Source organism: Telmatherina bonti, assembly GCF_933228915.1.
Source record: "Telmatherina bonti genome assembly, chromosome: 2".
Taxonomy (NCBI): Eukaryota; Metazoa; Chordata; class Actinopteri; order Atheriniformes; family Telmatherinidae; genus Telmatherina; species Telmatherina bonti.
In genome coordinates, this window is record NC_136620.1 from 33,687,141 (window position 1) to 33,705,274 (window position 18,134).

Here is an 18,134-nt window from a genome sequence, read left to right on the forward strand (position 1 = left end):
CTTTTTCCAGAGACAAAGCTTTAGACTTCAGCCCCTCACTGACTCCGTATCCCACATCCTCATGAAACGACCCATCCTGGAGGAAGAAGACACACATTCACGCAGACGACATGAGCAGAAGCCTTTTGGATAACTGGAACAAAAATAAAAATGTACAATCAAATTGAAGACAAAAGATGTTCATCCAACCTTCAGCTGCACTTTGACAAACGCGCTGACTCCTACATAAAACTTGCCGTTGATGAGGTCTACAAAGTCTGACAATGAAAGGAGTCAATTTGTTTTATGACTTCAAGATGTTAAAATCAGATCCTTTAGAGTCACACAAGTCATACCGACATTCTGCTGCGAAATGGAGTGAGACCATCCGTTGTACCCAAACATCTCATTAGCCAGGCTGATGACGCGATGCCCTTCAATATAACATACCTGTCAAAAGAAGAGGAACAGTGGCGTCTTTCAAACTGTGGTTTGTAATCAAACTAAACTAATAGACTAATAGAACAGTATTCTATGTTGGATATGTTTTCAGTGAGGACAAAATTTCAGAGTGAAAGTTTTATATTTCTTGTCAAAGATGTAGAGAAAGAAAAAAACTTGCTTTCTGTCCTCCTCCAGCTATTCTGGTGCTGATGTACTCTGGTCCCAGCTTCTGTCGCAGGGCATTGTGCACAGCCTGGTACTCCTCAGCTGTGTAGATATACTGTCAACAGTGCAGAATCAGTTAGAGAGAAGCAAAATAACACCTAAATATATGTGCATTTTACATATGGAGTTTGTTTAAAATGCAGGAGCCCATCAATAAAAGTCCACAAAGAGGGATCATTGCAGCCATTCTCCTGTTGATCCCTGTGGTCAGCATCATACTGAAATTGACCAATTCCACGCAAAAAAAAAAAATTTTTTTTAAATGACTCTTTCCTGTCTAAATACTAAAACTCAGAACTCCATTAAAATTTTTAGGGCTAACACTAAACGTCAGTCAATTTTAATTCTGCTCCCTTGAAGGTTTAACCCATGTATTATGTTGGAAAAAAAAAAAATCACATTGGTTATGTTGCAGGTCTTTTTGACCCACACTGTGTAAATCTACAACATTAAAAAAATCTAGTTCAACCAACAACAACTTTTTTTCAGATTATGTAAACATTTAGAAATGAGACATTCAATACAATCTTTTAACTACAACACCATATTTAAGAACTATTTTTGTTTTTCCCTCTTCACAAACACTTTTAACTTGCCCCATTTTCTCTGATTTTCTCAGTTTGACATTTTCAATGTCCTCCAGATGATGGACAGACAGTAACTGTGTGTTTTCTGCAGATGTAATTCTTGCAAGTTCTGGCTTGTTTTTTCTGACTATAACAAACATATAGCTTTCTCTTTCGAAGTTCATCTCCAAGGCAGTAGGATGTAAAGAAGTTGTCACATGTGATGTTATGCACCACCAGGTGACTTTCTTACTTACATATTTTATGCATAGCTAGATTTTGAATGACAGGCTATCCATATTTTTAAGCCATACTTGGCAGGCTTGTCGGGCATGTACTGTCTGAAAAGACAGCGCCGCCTGAATGAAATTAGGTGTTCATCAACAATAACATGCAAACCAAGATTGTACAACAAGGTAGAATTTCAACTCATTTATCCCATACATCGCAGCGAACTTGTCTCTTTCATGTCAATTCGCTCTGGTATCGCGATTGTCAAATCAGATGACTCAAGATTTTATGTCAAACGTCTCCAGAGACATTGTTGCTGGAAGGATCTTCATTTCACAGACTTACAGTACAGGCAGGGGAAAGAAAGTGAAAGTTTATCCCCAAGACACACCTGAGTGTCTGTGTATGAATGTCTATTCTAAAGCATTAAAAACATAAATAAGCTATCAAATTTAAAGTACATTTAAGAGACATTTTTTGACTCTAATCAGCAACTTACCTTCACTAAAGTGTCTGGTTCAAAATGACCCCCAACATCATCTTTGTATACAAACACTGCACAGATGTTCAACACATCAAAGTCTCCAAATTTCACTCAAAAGTTCATGAGCCCAGAAGAGGAAAAGTCACACAATTTCATGAAGAAAAAGAAAGGTTAACCAGTAGTTTGTTCATCACAAAAACTGAAATGGGTCAAATTGACCCTTAACTTAATATAAAGGTGTAAGTCAGTGACGGGAGTTTTAAAGGATGTTTCTCGGCACATCTGTAATGTACCTACCTGGCCAAAACACCTGGATGCAGGAACGCTCCTCTCCTCATTGGACATGTCTGCTAAGATGTCCTGTAGAATTCAAATCACATGCAAAATAACGAAACACAACACAATAAATGTCTACATCAGACCACCGACAAAAGAGAATTCTCCTACTTAAAGCTACCATTATTCATAAAAGAAGCTAGCAAATGATGTACACACAAACAGGTCAAGCGATGCATGTTAACGTTAATTAGGTCTTAGTTTCGTTTTAGATTCATTCATAAACAGTAAAGATATGCTCACCCCTTTAAACACTAAAAATGTGTTTTCTTTCTCTTTTTTTCCGCTAAATTTGCAAACGAAAAGTCGCTTCGTTTACTTACTGGACCATCTGAACTTCCCGCTTTGAGTGTCGGAGGGGGAGGAGCCTGTGCTGCCTTCAAAAGCGTCGGAAAAAACAAGACGGAGTTTAGCATGACTGACCTTCATTTTGAGCTAAAATAAATCGAAATAAAAACAAAGCTTACTGTAGGCTGTAGGTAATTTAACTTATGACAATTTTAGTTCACATTGTTAAGTAAAAAAACAAACAAACAAACAAAAAAACAGGGAAATACCAGTAAATTTTGGCTGTAATTTTACAAGTCACTACATACATCAAAGAGTCCGAAAGTCTCACAAACACATCACAAACCAACTGCGAGGTTATATAATTCAGTCCCTCGATGGCCACCGTACTGCAGGTTTTAGTCGCTTCCCTTCTCCACATCAGGTTACAATAAAATTAATCCAATACCCAATCAAGTTCTGCACGGTGATCACTTCATTTGAGTCAGATTTGTTGGTGCATGGAAACATGTAAAACCTACAGGAAAATGGCCCCCAAGGGACTGAATTGATTGACAAATAAAATAAATCTGATTAACTGAATCACATAGTTGTTATTTGCCAACTATAATTTGACATTTTTTGTTTTACAACCCAAAATATGAAAAGGTTGAGATGCTACGTAAAATGTGAATAAAAACAAAATTAAATGTAACTCCCATAAACTCTTATTTAATCCCCAATAAAAATATAAAAACCGTATTGCATGTTGACATATTAAATTATTCACTCATTTTGCATTTGATGACAGCAATGCTTTTCAAAAACACTTTAACAGGTTTATCAGTGTGTATCATCTTTATTTAAAGGTCTGGAAACATCTGGGAAGTGAGGAAACTTGTTGCTGGAGTTTTAGAGTTGTCCCATTCTTGATACCAGATTTGTTGCTCTACAAGCCTTTATGTTTGTTTCCTCTCTCTTGTTTAATTATGTTTTTCTATTGATGAAAGATCTGGACTGCAGACAGCCTGTTCAACACCCAGATTGCTTGTAATGCAGTGCTGTCTAATGGCCTGAAGATCATGCACAACCAATTTTTGACCTTCCAACTTAGTCCAAGCACAAAGAGATTCCTCCTAGTTTGCTGAATCTTTTGTTATATTAGATATGATAGATGATGGGATCTTTAAAGTCTTCACATTATTATGTTGAGAAACACTTTCTGAAATTGTTCTGCAATTTTCAGATAGTTTGTTACAGATTGTTGAACCACTCTGCAGAGCTCCTTATATAACCAGTCATGTTACTGACCTGTTGGTAATTAATCTAATTAATCTAATAAATGCTCCTTCAGTTGTTTTATACCTGTCCTAATTACTTTTCCAACCTTTTTGTTGCCAATGTTCCCACTTTTTACAGCTGCTGATGCCATCAAATTCGAAATTAGCTAAAATTTCTCATGAAATTTGAACATCTGCATTATTGTCTATGTTATATGGGGGATGACATGTCAGTTTTTGATATTTGCAAGTCGTTTCACTTTATCTTTAATGACATTTTAAACAATTTCAACTTTTTAGGAATCTAAATTTATAGATTGATATAACTGAGTAGTTTTATGTCATGGTTTCTTCATTTTGCATGTATCTTTGGTTGTGTTGCACTTGTGTGTGTTTGTGTTTTGCAGCTCACCGGTTTGTGTCACTCCTTTGCAGTCCTTGAGAGTATTTTGTTTTATGTGTTTTGTGGTCATTTTTGGAAAAGATTTGGTCTTTGCATCTTACTTGTTTTGATATTTTTATTCTAATCAGATATTTTCACATCAGATATTTCTGCAGTAATTTTTTACATTTTGACATTTTTATTGTTCTGTTTGTGTGAAGTAGGTTCTTCAGTAATCCCCTGACATACATGAAGGGATGTACATTGTCTTAATTGTTTTCTGCTCTCCATCATTTTAATGTTTAAACCACCTCCTTCTTTCATGTACTTTTCCTGATTTGTGTAGATTTTTACAAAATAGTTTTCAGATATGAAACATGAAAAAACAATCATCTGAATATAAAGGAGAATAAACTGTTTCCTCTTTCTGTCTCTTATTATCTGTCTGAGCTAAACACCATGGGCCTCTTTGATCCAGTAAGAGTCTTTCTACTGTATCAACAGATTAACTGTCACACCATGCCTAACAGGAGGGACATGATATCTAAATAAATCATATACTGAGGTGCAGAACATATGTGGGGTTTTGAAAATAAAAATTCAATAAAATAAAAAATATTAGTAAAAAGCTTTTGAATTTGACAGGAGTCTAATTTATTTAAATCGTTGAAATAAGGGATTATCTGCAAAGAGCATTGACAGATGGTCCAGACTCCCTGCGTGTTTAACTGTATAGATGTGGTTCTGTGTGGTTAGTCCGTATTTTCTACCTCTTTGTTGGTTTAATGTCACGTTTATAGGCCTCTTCCAGTCTCAGGCAACTTGGCACGTGCAGGCCTCTCTCGGTCTTGCACCACTGACTGCACACCTGCACGTTGTGTTGTACTGCAGTACTACACTCCGTTCCCTTGTTTATCTGCTTCTTGCAGAAGAGGAATGGGGTGAATTGTCCAGAGAGTAACAAACTGAGTGACACAGTGGAACCACCACCAACCTCAGCTCTCTCTCTCTCTCTTTTATTTATTTTTATTTATTTGATCATAGATAACCACAAAGCGCGTCCACGTGCCAGCTCGTGGCCGCGTCCGGGTTCGCTTTCGCATCTCGTCAAAACAAAGCGGGGACGAGCCAAAGCCAACACACACACACACACAGAGAGAGAGAGAGAGAGAGAGAGAGAGAGAGAGAGAGAGAGAGAGAGAGAGAGAGAGGTGGTTCTTGCTTCATGAATGAGTCCCTCTCCGCCGCACCGCCGCTCGGACCCTCTCTCCGCCTGATGTCCGAGATGATGCGCACACCGGCGGGGAACGGTAGAGAAGCCCCCCGCTGTTGAACCCCGACAGCAAACGCTTCCTCGCGGTCCTATATGACCGCCTTCATCCCCACCGGGAGCGACGCGACAAGAAACAGGAACGGTGAGTGCAGGCAGGAGGCTTTCTGTGGGCGGACTGAGGAGCATGACACACACGGCAACTTTGTGGCCATTATGATACAGTTTGTGGGTTTTTTTTAAAGCAGCTGCGCTGCCCCGTGTGTGTGTCCATCCAGCTGCGGGTTTGTTTACTCTGGCAGCTTCATTCTCTGTTCATACAGGTACAGATAAACAGAAAAGCTCCACGTTCACATTCCTCCCTCTAGGATAAACGTGGACTCTTCATGGCGCGGTTGATCTTATTGATTGATCATCTAAGGTCGATTAAAAAAAAACACCATTTTTACATCCACGTCTCTTAATAGAAAAACGGCCTCATTTGAATTAATAATAATTATGATTATAATAAAGTATTGATCTAATCAGACTGTAGTCGTCCCCAACAGACAAGGAGGAGGAGGAGGAGGAGGGGGTACAAAAGCAGAAATGCCCAGACTGGCGTGGCATGGCACTTTCTGTTGCAGTGTGTGTAGTCTGTGTTTCCTACTGAGGTGTGATCATATGAAATCGCAGTTCAGTCATTTTGATCACACACACACACGCCAACATTTCTTTTTTTTTTAACCACTAAAAAGATCCAGTGTGGCAGTGACGGAGGCTGTCTTTGTTTGAAGCGACAACCCAGACTGCTGTTCTCCTCTCCGACCAGAGGATGGTGCCTTTTTTAATGTACAGTATGTTTCAGTAAAGGGAGACACCCCATTGCACTGTAACTGTCAGGCCACACTCCAAACTAATACAGGAACAATGCACTCACACACTGATACGTGTACACACATGCATTTCCTCTTTCTTGTCCTCTGATGTGTGTGGATGTGGTGAGGCTGAATGTTGAAGTGTGATTGCAAAACACTCCTGTGGTGTTGAAATCATAAGGAGGAAAGAAAACCCCAATTACTGGAAGGAGATTAGAAATGTGTGGTTTGACTTTCTCTTGTGGCTGTTGGAGTGTGTTCTTCTCTTTATGTGACTGATTTCTGTCATTAATTCACTGCGTTTGTCTGAGAAATGCCTCACAGAGCTGCCTGATCGACCATTTTGCCATCATTTCTCTTCCTGTGTTCAGATGCTTGATGGACTCCGGCGGAGGCACGCCTCCAGGACCTCCCCCAGACCCCTCTCCCTCAACTTCAGCACCTTCTCGGCCCCTCCCCCGAGCCCTGATATGGACAGCAGCAGCGAGCACCCAATCAGGAGGTAGGGCTCAGTTCCTGGGATTAGCATTTCACAACATGCAGCATCATGGGAGATGCATGAAATATTAATAAGCATTCACAAAAAAAATTTCACACTGTCTCTCCTCCCGGATGATTTCATTAAGCAGCCGAGCTTTCCCTGCAAACACATGCTGGCCTTGTGATGACGAGCTCCTGCTGGGATTTTTGATTGACTCATTTCTTTACTTTCCATGTTTTTCAGCCCTGGTGTGGGTGTGAGAGGGGGTCTGTTGTATACTGGTGTGCTGTCAGCAGAGACTCTCAGGACAGCGTGGGTTTTAACTCATCACACCACTTTCAAAATTCCCTCCTGAAACTATGCGAACCAAGTTTTTTTTTTCTCCTTAACTATCATTTCAATTCAGAGCATATTTTATGACTCCACTAAAGTACGTGCTATAAATTACAATTAGGCTACATCTGTGCTCCTGAAATAAATTAGGAATTGGAGAATCACATCTTTTAAAGCGAGCGTCCCATATATGGAGAGCAATAAATCAAGCGGTCAGATACAATTTCAGCCCACAACTTTTGTTTACACCCACAAAGGTTTACAGTGTTTATTGCAGGGCTGCCGGAGGGCATCAGTGTTAGATTTCCATTTATTCCCTTTGTATAGAAAACTTTGTCTCTTAAGATTTATTATTGCATAGATGATGAAAGACCTGGCTCCCCCCCTTGTTTTGTTTTCTGGTTTACATTAAAAGGCATTAAACTATTTGCCCGCACGCTTTCGCTTCTGAAAGATTCAGCCTCTTTGGGGTCAACGTTCTTTACTTCGCTTCATCTTTATACACATCTTGAACTATTATTGGTGTAAACTGTCATAAATGAGCTGAAAATTGGCTGCCAGAGGTGCACAAATGTGTAAGTCAACACCTAAAAGAAGATATCGCTTTATAGCCGTAATATCGCATGTAATCATGATTTAAGTAAGAAAGAAAATTAGCAGTGATGTTAAAAGTGTCAAATGTCCATTATTGGTTAAGTTCCTGTCCCGGTCCTTGTACTATTTTGTTTTCCTGCTTCTTTCCAGCTGCTCATGTCCAGCTGTGGAAGAGCAGGAAAACCTCCTTCATTGGCCCGTATTGTGTTCCCACTTCCTGTCCTTCTTTCTGTTGTCAATAAACCAGACGATTTCCTCCTCCACTTTTCAGTACAGTCACCAGCACAACAGCCGCTTCGGCCTTGCTTACCCTGCATTTTCCTCTGGCATCTGTGCTCTGCATAAATATTTGTTTGCATCAATGGTTGTATTGTACTGGCAGAGAGGCTGAGAGGGAGGAAGAGTATGCCCCCCCCCCCTCCCCCAGCAGCGCATGTGTTATTGTTTCCTGCTGTTCTGAGATCTCGGGCGTCGCAGTGGCACTGTGGTCTACCTCCCAGCTGGGCTCCACCCATCCTGCTCTTAACGCGCTGTCCCTTCTCACCACGCGCCACTCTGGCCTACTTCTCTCCTCCTCAGCCACCGGCTTCTCTTTCTTTTGTAGTTTTCCGCTGCTTAAGTTCCCCTCTCCCCTCCAGCCATCTCCTCCTCGTGTTTCCTCCCCGTGTATGTCAGCTCACTGCCTGACCTTGTTTCTCTTCTTTCCACTGTCCTCCACTTCATATTTACCTCATGAGGACTTTACACCGGCTGAAGTTAATGAGCTCTCCAAGCCTCAGCGAGCTGGGGAAGAGTGAGAAGAGTTCACCAGAGGACAGAGGGGAGAAGCAGAAGAGGGCGGGAGCCAACGCCACCTGGAACAGGTACACCTGAAGCAGTCACGGCGATCAGTGAAAATCATTGCATATGAGAATAAAATGTTGTGTTCTGCACAATATTAAAGGGGTAGTTTGTGTTTTGTGTTGCAGCATCCACAACGCTGTCATAGCAGTGTTCCAGAAGAAGGGTTTGGCTGACAACGAACTTTACATGCTGAATGAAGGTGTCCGGTATGTTTGAACAGCTACAGATCAGACACACAAACACACTGAAAAGAGCCTGCGTCTCTCTTTTGAACTGTTTATGTCATTTGGTGATATAATTTGTATAATTACTGACTGTCCAGGGTTTGCTGCTGACTGAATGTTTTCTTGTGAATGACTTTGTTAGTGTGTGAAGTGTTTGTGGGCCTGAGGAGCCATGTGGTCAGGCCAAGTATCTCATTATCTTTCTAAACCAGACCCGTCATTTCAATCTGCCTCCGCTTTAGCTCAGTTAACATATTTCCATGTGCAAAAAAATGCCACAATGTGGTTGACACACATTTCTCCAGCAGCACAGAAAGATCTGAATTTAAAGAAAAACACATATGAACTGGTTTACATCTTGTGTTTTGCTGTGAAGCTGCAAAATCACCAGTTATTGAGTTTGTTTTTATTTGTTTGCAAACACAATTTTTATACATTTACATACAATAATTATTCATATAGAGTTTAGAAAGGAAACTAATTTGAAATATTTATTTTTTTCAGACATCTATTAAAGACCGAGCTGGGGTCCTTCTTCACAGAGTATCTCCAAGTAAGCATGATCTTTATAATTATGATCATTTATCTTTTCTAACAGTGTAATTTGCATGACGTCTGCTGTGTTATCAGACTGATACATTTACTGCATCACACCACTTCATCTCATAATTATAAACATCTTTTTTCACAGAACCAGCTGCTTACAAAAGGCATGGTCATCCTCCGGGACAAAATAAGGTTTTATGAAGGTAGGTCTGACTTCATGCGTTGCCTGAAACCTGGTTTCACTGGAAGGCACTGGTGACTTACGCTTTAATCAACCAACCTCTGTGATTCATGCAGGTCAGAAGTTGCTCGACTCTCTGGCAGAGACCTGGGACTTCTTCTTCTGTGATGTTCTGTCCATGCTGCAGGCCATCTTCCACCCAGTTCAGGTGCAAAACCGTTCAAAGAGTCAGCCTGCTGTTGTTTTTGCAGCATTTTTTTAAAAAAGGATTTCCAGGCTTTTCTTTGAAGTTGTACGTTGTAGCTGCTTGCATCGCTGTTCCCTGCAGGGTAAGGAGCCTTCTGTCAGACAGCTGGCCCTGCTTCACTTCAGGAACACCATAGTCCTGAGCGTAAAGCTGGAGGATGCCCTGTCCCGCCCGAGGGCCCGCGTTCCCCCCTCTGTGACACAGATGCTGCTCATTCTACAGGTGGGCTGCAGATAGAAAGTCAAACTTTATACCTGCAGAAAGTTAGCACCATCATGATTCTTTTTTAGCTTTGCATGTTTCAGTTAGTTACATGTGATAAGCTTGCTGAGAAACGTGTAACGCTGAGTATCTGTAAGATCGGTGTTACTTCTAAATCATACATGTAAGAAAGCAGTAGCTGTAAGAGACTTTTTCATTTTCATAAACCCTGGTTATTTATAATTAAGATATATTTACTTTCTGAATTATATTAAAGCACACCATATAAATAATCATGAGTATAAATTCAGTGATTAACACAGCCAAAGATTTACTTTATATGCAATATGTTCATATTTAAAAAAAAAAAAAAATTCTGTTGCACGTAGCGATGTCAAATATTATTAACCAAATCATTCATTCATTCATTCATTTTCCGAAGTGCTTAGTCTGATTAAGGATCGCAGGGAAGCTGGAGTGTATCCCAGCAATTACAGAGCGAGAGGCAGAGTACACCCTGGACAGGTCACCGGTCCATCACGTTCACACACACACACACATCTAGGGATAATTTAGAGTAACCAGTTAACCTAACATGCATGTCTTTGGATGGTGGGAGGAAGTACACGCGGAGGACATGCAAACTCCACACAGAAAGGCCACTGTTTGAACCTTACTCCAGCCGAAGATCGAACCAGCTGTGAGGCCACCGTGTTAATCTCTACACCACCATGCCGCCCCCATTACTGGCCGATATCGGTATTAAAATGCAGTAATGGAAATCATCGGCGCCATTTTTTACTTTTGCCAAACTCTGCAACTACACCTCCTCCAACTCAAAATGACAAAATGTGAGAGATGTCATGTATAGTTTTCCAGATATATTTGTTGTCACAACTCGCTCCAAAAATATCAGTATCAGTTAATATCGATATCAGAAGTTAAGAGCTGGACAAAATACGTATATTAGAGATCTGTTTAAAAAAAAAAATTGAACATCTCTAAGTTCATGTTTAGGTTCAGTCGATAGTTTTAAGCAAAAAAAAAAAATCCTTGAACCAAGTTTCATTAATAGAAATAAAAGGTTTAACATCTAACATTTTTTATACAGAACACTGTTATTGTCAAATATAAGTTTATTCTGATAATTAAGTTTTTTTAAATAATGAAACTACTGCATCATTTTAATGCAAAATAAATTAATATTAAAAAAAATCACAAATACAAATTAAATTTTTGATGCGTTTATTGTTGTTCAGGGGGTCCATGAACCACGTGGTGTAAATGAGGACTACTTAAGGTTGGAGTCTCTGGTTCAGAAGGTGGTCTCACCCTACCTGGGAACCCATGGGCTTTACTCTGGAGATGATACTGAAGATCATTGCTGTGTTCTGGGTGAGTCAGAAGCGGAGTAATTACGAGTCTTGGAATCTAAGGAGAGTCACATCTCAACAAAACCCTCCTTTGTTTCCTTCCAGATCACCGTTTACCATGGGGCTGGCCCAAGTCAGCCGACCAGCCATCTAAGAACCCTGTGGTACGATCTAAAAGCTACAATATTCCCCTGCTGCTGACCCCTGTGGCGGAATATGACCCAGATGCCAGCTCGGTTAGCAGTGGAGGAATTCGGCGCCACTCAGCTTGTGAGATTATATCATGCCTGGAAGAACAAGGACTGGCCTACTCTGACCTGGCTCCGGGGTCTGAACTGTCCGCCTCCTCCAACAGACTGTGTGTGGGATCTCAGTTCAACGGTATGATCAGTTTTAACATAAATATCTCTGTAATTTTCATGCTTTTAATGAGAAAATGTGGAGTAAGAATCCATAATAAGCCAGGTTTGTCCCCTTTCATATGTATTGTATATGCAGGAGCCCATGCCATGGACTTGCCCCTCTCGTCTCCCTCCATCCTTCATTCCTCAGGAGCTCTCCATGGCACAGAGGCCACAACAACAATGACTGATCTCAGTAAGGGCACCTCCTCCACGCCACCCAGTGAATCATCCAGCCCGGAAACCATAATTGGACAAGTTCTAGAGTCTGCAGACTCAAGCTCAGATGGGATATTTATTGATTTTCCACCTCACTCTTCAGAAGCAATGGGGCTTAGCCGTGAGAGCAGGCAGAGCACCGTGTGACTGTGGTGCCTTTAGGGACCCACGCAGAGTTTGTATGGAAATATTTAGGGAGAAAATGAGAAGAAATTTTAATAAATGGGTACCATTTTCTTTTTTTTTTTTTTTCTATCTTTAATCTGAAGATTTTCCATTTCTTCAGAGAGACTTCACAGGTGCATTAAAAACATTTGAGTTTTTTGTGAAATCTATATTTAGCAGCTCAGAAAAAATCTTGCGCGTCCAGCAAAACTTGAAGAGGTACTTATAGAACAGGACTGAAAATGTGCTGCTCTTTAAAAAAAATAGACAAAAAGAACAAAATCTACAATTAAATAATTGTATTAGCATCGCCTCTGTAGTCAAAGCCTGATTTGTTTTACTGCTGAGTCAGCTGCACTTTTATCCGTCTTACTTTGTGGACACCGTCCTTGCTAAAGGAGAATCAGTTGTGTATTAATCCACAGCTGAAAGTAGTGCCCGACTAGCAATTTCCAGTAGTCCAAATAAATTAAGTATTAGTGAGTTCTTTCTCTTATTTATAAATGCAACTATACGTCTGTAAGCATCTAAAGCATCACCCTCAGTGTGAAGGTTGAGAAGACAGAGTACCGAGAGATAAACTAGGACATTGTTGGTCTTTTTGGTTATTTTATGGGATTTATTGACAATGAGGAAAATAACATTAATGTAGAATATCTCCCACTGAGGATAAGAAAATAAGAATGTTTTTTTACACAACTATTTTTTTTTTTACTTCTGCCACAAACATGTTTTAAAATGTCATTTTAAATCTTTCATTTTTTATATCTTTCCGTTTATATCTTTAGTCTCTGCTTTGTTCTGTGCTGCTTGGTGGTGAAAAGCTGCTCTGCTCTCACAGCAGCACTCAGTGTTTAAAGCAAAGTTTTCTTCCTTGTGACAGCATTTTCTTCCCAGCATTGGCTTCAAAGTTGGAGGAATGTGACGATGTTTGTTGTTTACATTTGAGAAAGACATGAACATTTAAACCGAATGTTGTCTCACACTGTATTTTGCAACACCACTAATGTGTAAATTAAAGCTCATATTTTTTAGGACAGCTAGATACTGTAAAGTGAGCATTTCTCTGGAAAAGAATGGAAATTTTAATAAGGGCTTTTTAACGGACTCTTTTTCAATGATGTTTTACCTCAAGGGTTTTGTACTTTACTTTTTTGACAATCTATGATGTCTATGGAGTTGTACTTTGTATTAATTTCTTACACTAGCCCTGTAAAAATAAAAGCATTTCAGTAATAAGTCAAATTTTTTTTTTATTTTTTATTTTAAGAAGATTGAAATTAGATTTATTAAGTGGAGAACATGATCTGTAGCTAGCTGCTGCAAGATGTAGTTTTTATTTAAGCTAAAACATGGTTTTAAAGTCATGAAATCAGACCCAGAAACTGTGAAGCTTTTTTATTTTTATTTATTTTCCTGATATAACCCAATTCTGAAAAGTTGGGAAGCTGTATAAAATATAAATAACAAAATGCAATGATCTGTAATTCCACATTATGCAATAAACCCAAATTTTATTCCCGATAGAACAATAACATGGACATTAAAACTGAGACCTTTTACTATTTTATTGAAAATATTAGTTCATTTTAAATTTGATGGCAGCAACACAACTCCAAGAAGTTGGAACAGTGGCAGCACATCACTGGGAAGATTACTGGTTGTTTAAAAAAAAACAACTGGAGAAGTATTTGACTGGTAATTGGTCCAAATGGTTGCAGGCCAGTAACATAACTGGTTATGAGAGGAGTATTTCAGTGAGGCAAACCCTTTCAGATGTTAAGATGGGGTAGTTTCACTAGTCTGCAACAAAACTGTCTCTAAAAATCATAAAACAACAACAACAAAAAAGTGTGAAGACTCAAGAATATTTGGTTACTTCCAGATGATCCATATTTCAGGGAAGGCCAGAGATATATCAGCAAGACAATTTTACCAATACACACTTTCACCAAAAGAAAACATTTGGTGTGTTGTGAAATGAAAAGTCCAGCAACAAACGTTCAGGCCTGTTGAACAGCTAAAATCCTGGATCAGAAAAGACTGAGACAACATTCCTGTCCTAAATTGCTCCTTACTTCCCAGTCGTTTACAGTCATTTGTAACAAGAAGATATAATGGTACGCAACGACAAACATGACTTTGATAAAACATCTTTGATATATTGCTGTCATCAAAATCAAACTGACCTAACATTTTCCTAGAAATTCAATATTTGTATCATATGTTCTAAAATGTAAAACATGGGTTTATGAGATTTGTAAGTCATTACATTTATTTACACTTCATCCAGCATCTCAAGTTGTTTTTTAAATTAGTGTTGTAATTTCACAGATTGGTAAAGTGATGAAATTGAAATTGCAGTTGGATTAACCTAAAAAGAAGTTTCTAATGTTGCATCACCACCAAAATAACCTCAGTGTCTGTCTATTTATTTAATGATGTAGTCCTGTGAACATTATCTTGAACTCATGATCTTTTGCACAACATTTTCTACAGAAATTCCCACTACAGCTTGTGATGTTTATCAGTAGATGTTGTCTTATCTTTGGTGAAGATCGGGAAAGTGGAGTTACTGATACTACCAACTAGTTGCTAGATTTTCCTGTGTTTCAAGAGATAACAACCAGATATCCTACTTAGCTTAGCTGGGATTGGTGACTGAGATACCGCTTTCTACGGTCAAATACTTTTGTGATGTATGATTATTTCTTACTTTTGAGCAGATATGCAACCTTTTCACCCCCCACTTCTTTATTTTAAACACAAGCAGGCTTAATACATAAGCATTTAAAGAAAATTATTATATATTAACGAACTGAGCTTAATAAACACCCAAAAGTAGTGGACTTATGTTAGGAGATAATACATAATTTGAGTTAACAAACAATAAGGAGACCAAATCTGTATTAATTAATTAATTAAATAAATAAATAAATAAAAGAAAAGAAATAAAAAGTAAAGAACTCTAATTAAAAGTCCAAGTGCATATGCGATTATGTTTCAGACATGCAACTTGAATCACTCAAAAAAACCCAACAAAAAAACAAACTTATTTTGAAAAGAAAATCTCTTTGAAAAGACAACCCGGAAGTGACGTCGTTGCTGCCGTCTGGAACTAGCTTTGGGCTAACACTAAATATATGATAAAGTTCTTGTTTAATAGTTCATTATCTACCGTACCTACATTCTTCTTGTTTTTGAAGTGTTGACATTTAGAGCTTCGTTTCTACGAAGACAAACACGCATTTTCTGAGCTTGGTAAGACATCTTTAACAATATCAGAAGTTAGCTTCAGCTTTGTGCTAATGCTAAGTGGAAGTAAAAACAAATAGATCCCACTAAACTTTTATGCTGCTGCTTTAGTCGTCATTGTATCTTCACATCCTTCAGGGAAGAAGCTTGTAGCATCCTGGTGTACCTTTAAAGTCTCTCCGTCTGCCATCTTCTCTGTGGTCTTCATCATCCTTCTCTTCAGTCTCGCTGCGCGCGGATGACACTGGCTCGCGCCAGTCCTTCATAGATGAAGATGTCCCTGGCTCAGCGAGTGCTCCTCTCCTGGATCTTTGCCCTCATCTTTCTCATCATGTTGGTCCTCAAGCTGGACTCTAAAATCCAGTGGAACTGGTTTCTCATCTTCCTCCCTGTGTTTACCTTCGACGCCATCCTCATCCTGATGCTGATTGTGAAGATGGCGGGTCGCTGCAAGCCGGACTTTGACCCCAGGGATGGCGAGCAGAGTGTGAAGAGAAGGCTGTGGTACGTGACAGCCCTGCTGCTGAAGCTGGCCTTCTGTCTGACACTGTGCTCCCACCTGGAGAAGCTCACTGACATGTTTGTCAGTGTGGTGTGCATCCCTCTGTGGGTGCTGCTGGCTGGAGCTCTGGTGGAGCTGGGACACAATGTTTTCCTCTACAGGAGGGACTGAACTTAATCAGTTTTGAAATCTTAGTAAATGGGACTTTATACATATATATCTTAAGCATTTCTGGGTGGGAACACATCATTGAAGGCTGATAAACAGCTGTTTTCTGCTACCAGATCCTGCTTATGAAGTCAAAACAAGTCGCAGATTGAATTAATTTGGGTTTCATTTAAGTCTACATTACCACAAGAAAAATACTCCATCTGTGTCTTTGTCTCTCTACAGAAAAAGTTAATTTCTCATTTCCTGATACATTTGATCAGATTTCAAAATGCACATTTTACACATTGGATTCACACTTACTGCCTTTTGACTCATCTTTATCAGTGTAAAAAAAAAAAAAGAAAAAAAGAAGTGGATCAGATTTCTACCAGATGAGACATTAATCCAGTTCATGGATAAGCACTTTTCTGGTACTGTGATCCAGCATGGCCATTACCTACTTGAATTGTTGACCTAGAGTCTAGACCAGCCGTGTCAAACTCCAGTCCCCAAAAGCCAGTATCCAGTTGTTGTTTCCTTGCACCAACACCTGATTCAAATCAAATGGATCCAACAGCTTCTTGTCAACCTGTTAATTAAGTCAGGTGTGTTGGAGCATGTAGTTAAGAAAAACCTGAAGGATACTGGCCCTCGAGGACTGGAGCTTGACACTTGTGCTCTAGACTAGCCCTGTCCTCGAGAATGACCATCCTGCAGGTTTTTGGGTTTCCCTGCTGCAATACACCTGACCCAAACCAACGGCTCATTAACAGTTAGCTGCAGAGGATGACAAGTTGTTGGAGAACCTTTTAATTTGAAGGGGAAAACTAAATCTGCAGGATGGTTGCTCTCGAGGACCAAAGTTGGTGACCCCTGCTTTAGACTTCACTTTAATTTTCTACATTAAAGCACCGCGTGCCTCTGAGCCATTACTGTGGAGCTAATTTTGTAAAGACATATGCAGGGTCGTGTTTAATCTCCTGTTTGATGGCTCACAATCATACACTGTGCACAACAGTTTTTTCCAAAAGTAACCCTCTATCTGTAACATCATTTGAATGTAAACTGAATTTATTTATTTTTCGTGTCATATGTACACTAACTATAGTTGGCACCCTTGTGAATGTGATGCAAAACATAAGTCTGAAAACGTTTGGACTCATGGCAGATGTTTTTCTATTTTAACTGTAATATTAACATTATAAAATATGTTCATGTTATACAAATGAATAAAGATGGACTTAAAGTTCAAACTGAGTTTTAATCTATGACCACATTTAAGTTAGTTGAAGGATTTAGCAATCAAAGACCTTTAAGGTCTTTGATTGTTCTTTCTCAATTCAATTCAATTCAACTTTATTTGTATAGTGCCACTTCACAACAATGTTGTCACAGGGCACTTTATATACACGAATCAACATACACATCATTTCGAGCCAATTCATACATATCCTATAATAGAAACCAACTGATTGCATCGAGAGACATGTCTTCGATCCAATCTCCCATCCTGAAGAAAACCTCTGGCAGAACCCGGCTCAGGGAGGGCAGCCATCTGCCTCGACTGGTTGGGGTGGAGACGACAGGAAAGACAGAACAACATGTACAATTGCACTTATTCAAGAAGACCTGCGGAAAAGAGAAGAAATAAGTTAGAGATGGCAATATTGGCATATATTTACACAATATATTAGAAAAATAGAGCGAGGTACATCTCAGTGCATCAGGTGACATCCCCATTGCTACATAAGTAATGGTTGACTAGACTACCCATACCTATAAGAGCAATGAGCATAACCTGGACAGTTGACTCTATGGTTTAAAGATTACTGCAATAATATGATGATTAAAGGTGTTTAATTCATATCTCAAGAATCTTTTGCAGGTTGAAATCTCAACATCAGTACATAGTTTAAGTTGCGCATATGTGAATGTTTAAATATGGTGGGTAAACAGAGGAAGGTTTAATTTGCTGTGGATCATGTTCTGAGTGATTCCTTGCCAGATCTTAACTGGGGTTACGTTATGCCTTTTATGTGCATTATTTTTCCCCTTTTAACTCTTAAAAAAAAAAAAAAAAAAAACTCAATAAAATGCA

The 18,134-nt window shown here is 39.2% G+C and overlaps 3 protein-coding genes across 4 annotated transcripts; 2 read left to right on the plus strand and 1 right to left on the minus strand.

Moving 5' to 3' along the window:
* Positions 1-7: 7 nt before the first annotated feature.
* rad52 (RAD52 homolog, DNA repair protein) lies at positions 8-2,274 on the minus strand (the record flags this gene model as incomplete). The annotated part of the gene is made up of 5 exons (XM_079246712.1): positions 8-76; positions 190-257; positions 336-429; positions 602-703; positions 2,227-2,274. Coding segments are annotated over 5 exons (381 nt in total), but the record flags the coding sequence as incomplete, so codon positions are not given.
* Positions 2,275-8,466: 6,192 nt separating this feature from the next.
* On the plus strand, positions 8,467-12,413 carry prr5a (proline rich 5a (renal)). The gene is made up of 9 exons (XM_079250080.1): positions 8,467-8,592; positions 8,698-8,778; positions 9,301-9,349; positions 9,488-9,545; positions 9,640-9,731; positions 9,852-9,992; positions 11,231-11,366; positions 11,450-11,725; positions 11,843-12,413. Exons 1-9 carry the CDS (start codon positions 8,489-8,491, stop codon positions 12,109-12,111), a joined length of 1,206 nt encoding a protein of 401 aa, XP_079106206.1. The 5' UTR covers positions 8,467-8,488; the 3' UTR covers positions 12,112-12,413.
* Positions 12,414-15,232: 2,819 nt separating this feature from the next.
* On the plus strand, positions 15,233-17,220 carry tmem60 (transmembrane protein 60). 2 transcript variants are annotated; one of them, XM_079248794.1, is made up of 2 exons: positions 15,233-15,390; positions 15,523-17,220. In XM_079248794.1, exon 2 carries the CDS (start codon positions 15,653-15,655, stop codon positions 16,055-16,057), a length of 405 nt encoding a protein of 134 aa, XP_079104920.1. In that variant the 5' UTR covers positions 15,233-15,390; positions 15,523-15,652; the 3' UTR covers positions 16,058-17,220. The 2 variants fall into 2 exon arrangements, with proteins under 2 accessions (XP_079104920.1, XP_079104921.1); XM_079248795.1 differs by having other exon boundaries at positions 15,608-17,220.
* Positions 17,221-18,134: the final 914 nt, after the last annotated feature.

Coding starts and splice junctions, on each gene's coding strand:
- tmem60 (XM_079248794.1), top strand. CDS start 15,653: ATGAAGATGTCCCTGGCTCAGCGAGTGCTCCTCTCCTGGATCTTTGCC.
- prr5a (XM_079250080.1), top strand. CDS start 8,489: ATGAGCTCTCCAAGCCTCAGCGAGCTGGGGAAGAGTGAGAAGAGTTCA. Junction 8,779..9,300: donor ATGCTGAATGAAGGTGTCCG/GTATGTTTGAAC, acceptor TATTTTTTTCAG/ACATCTATTAAAGACCGAGC. Junction 9,732..9,851: donor CCATCTTCCACCCAGTTCAG/GTGCAAAACCGT, acceptor TGTTCCCTGCAG/GGTAAGGAGCCTTCTGTCAG.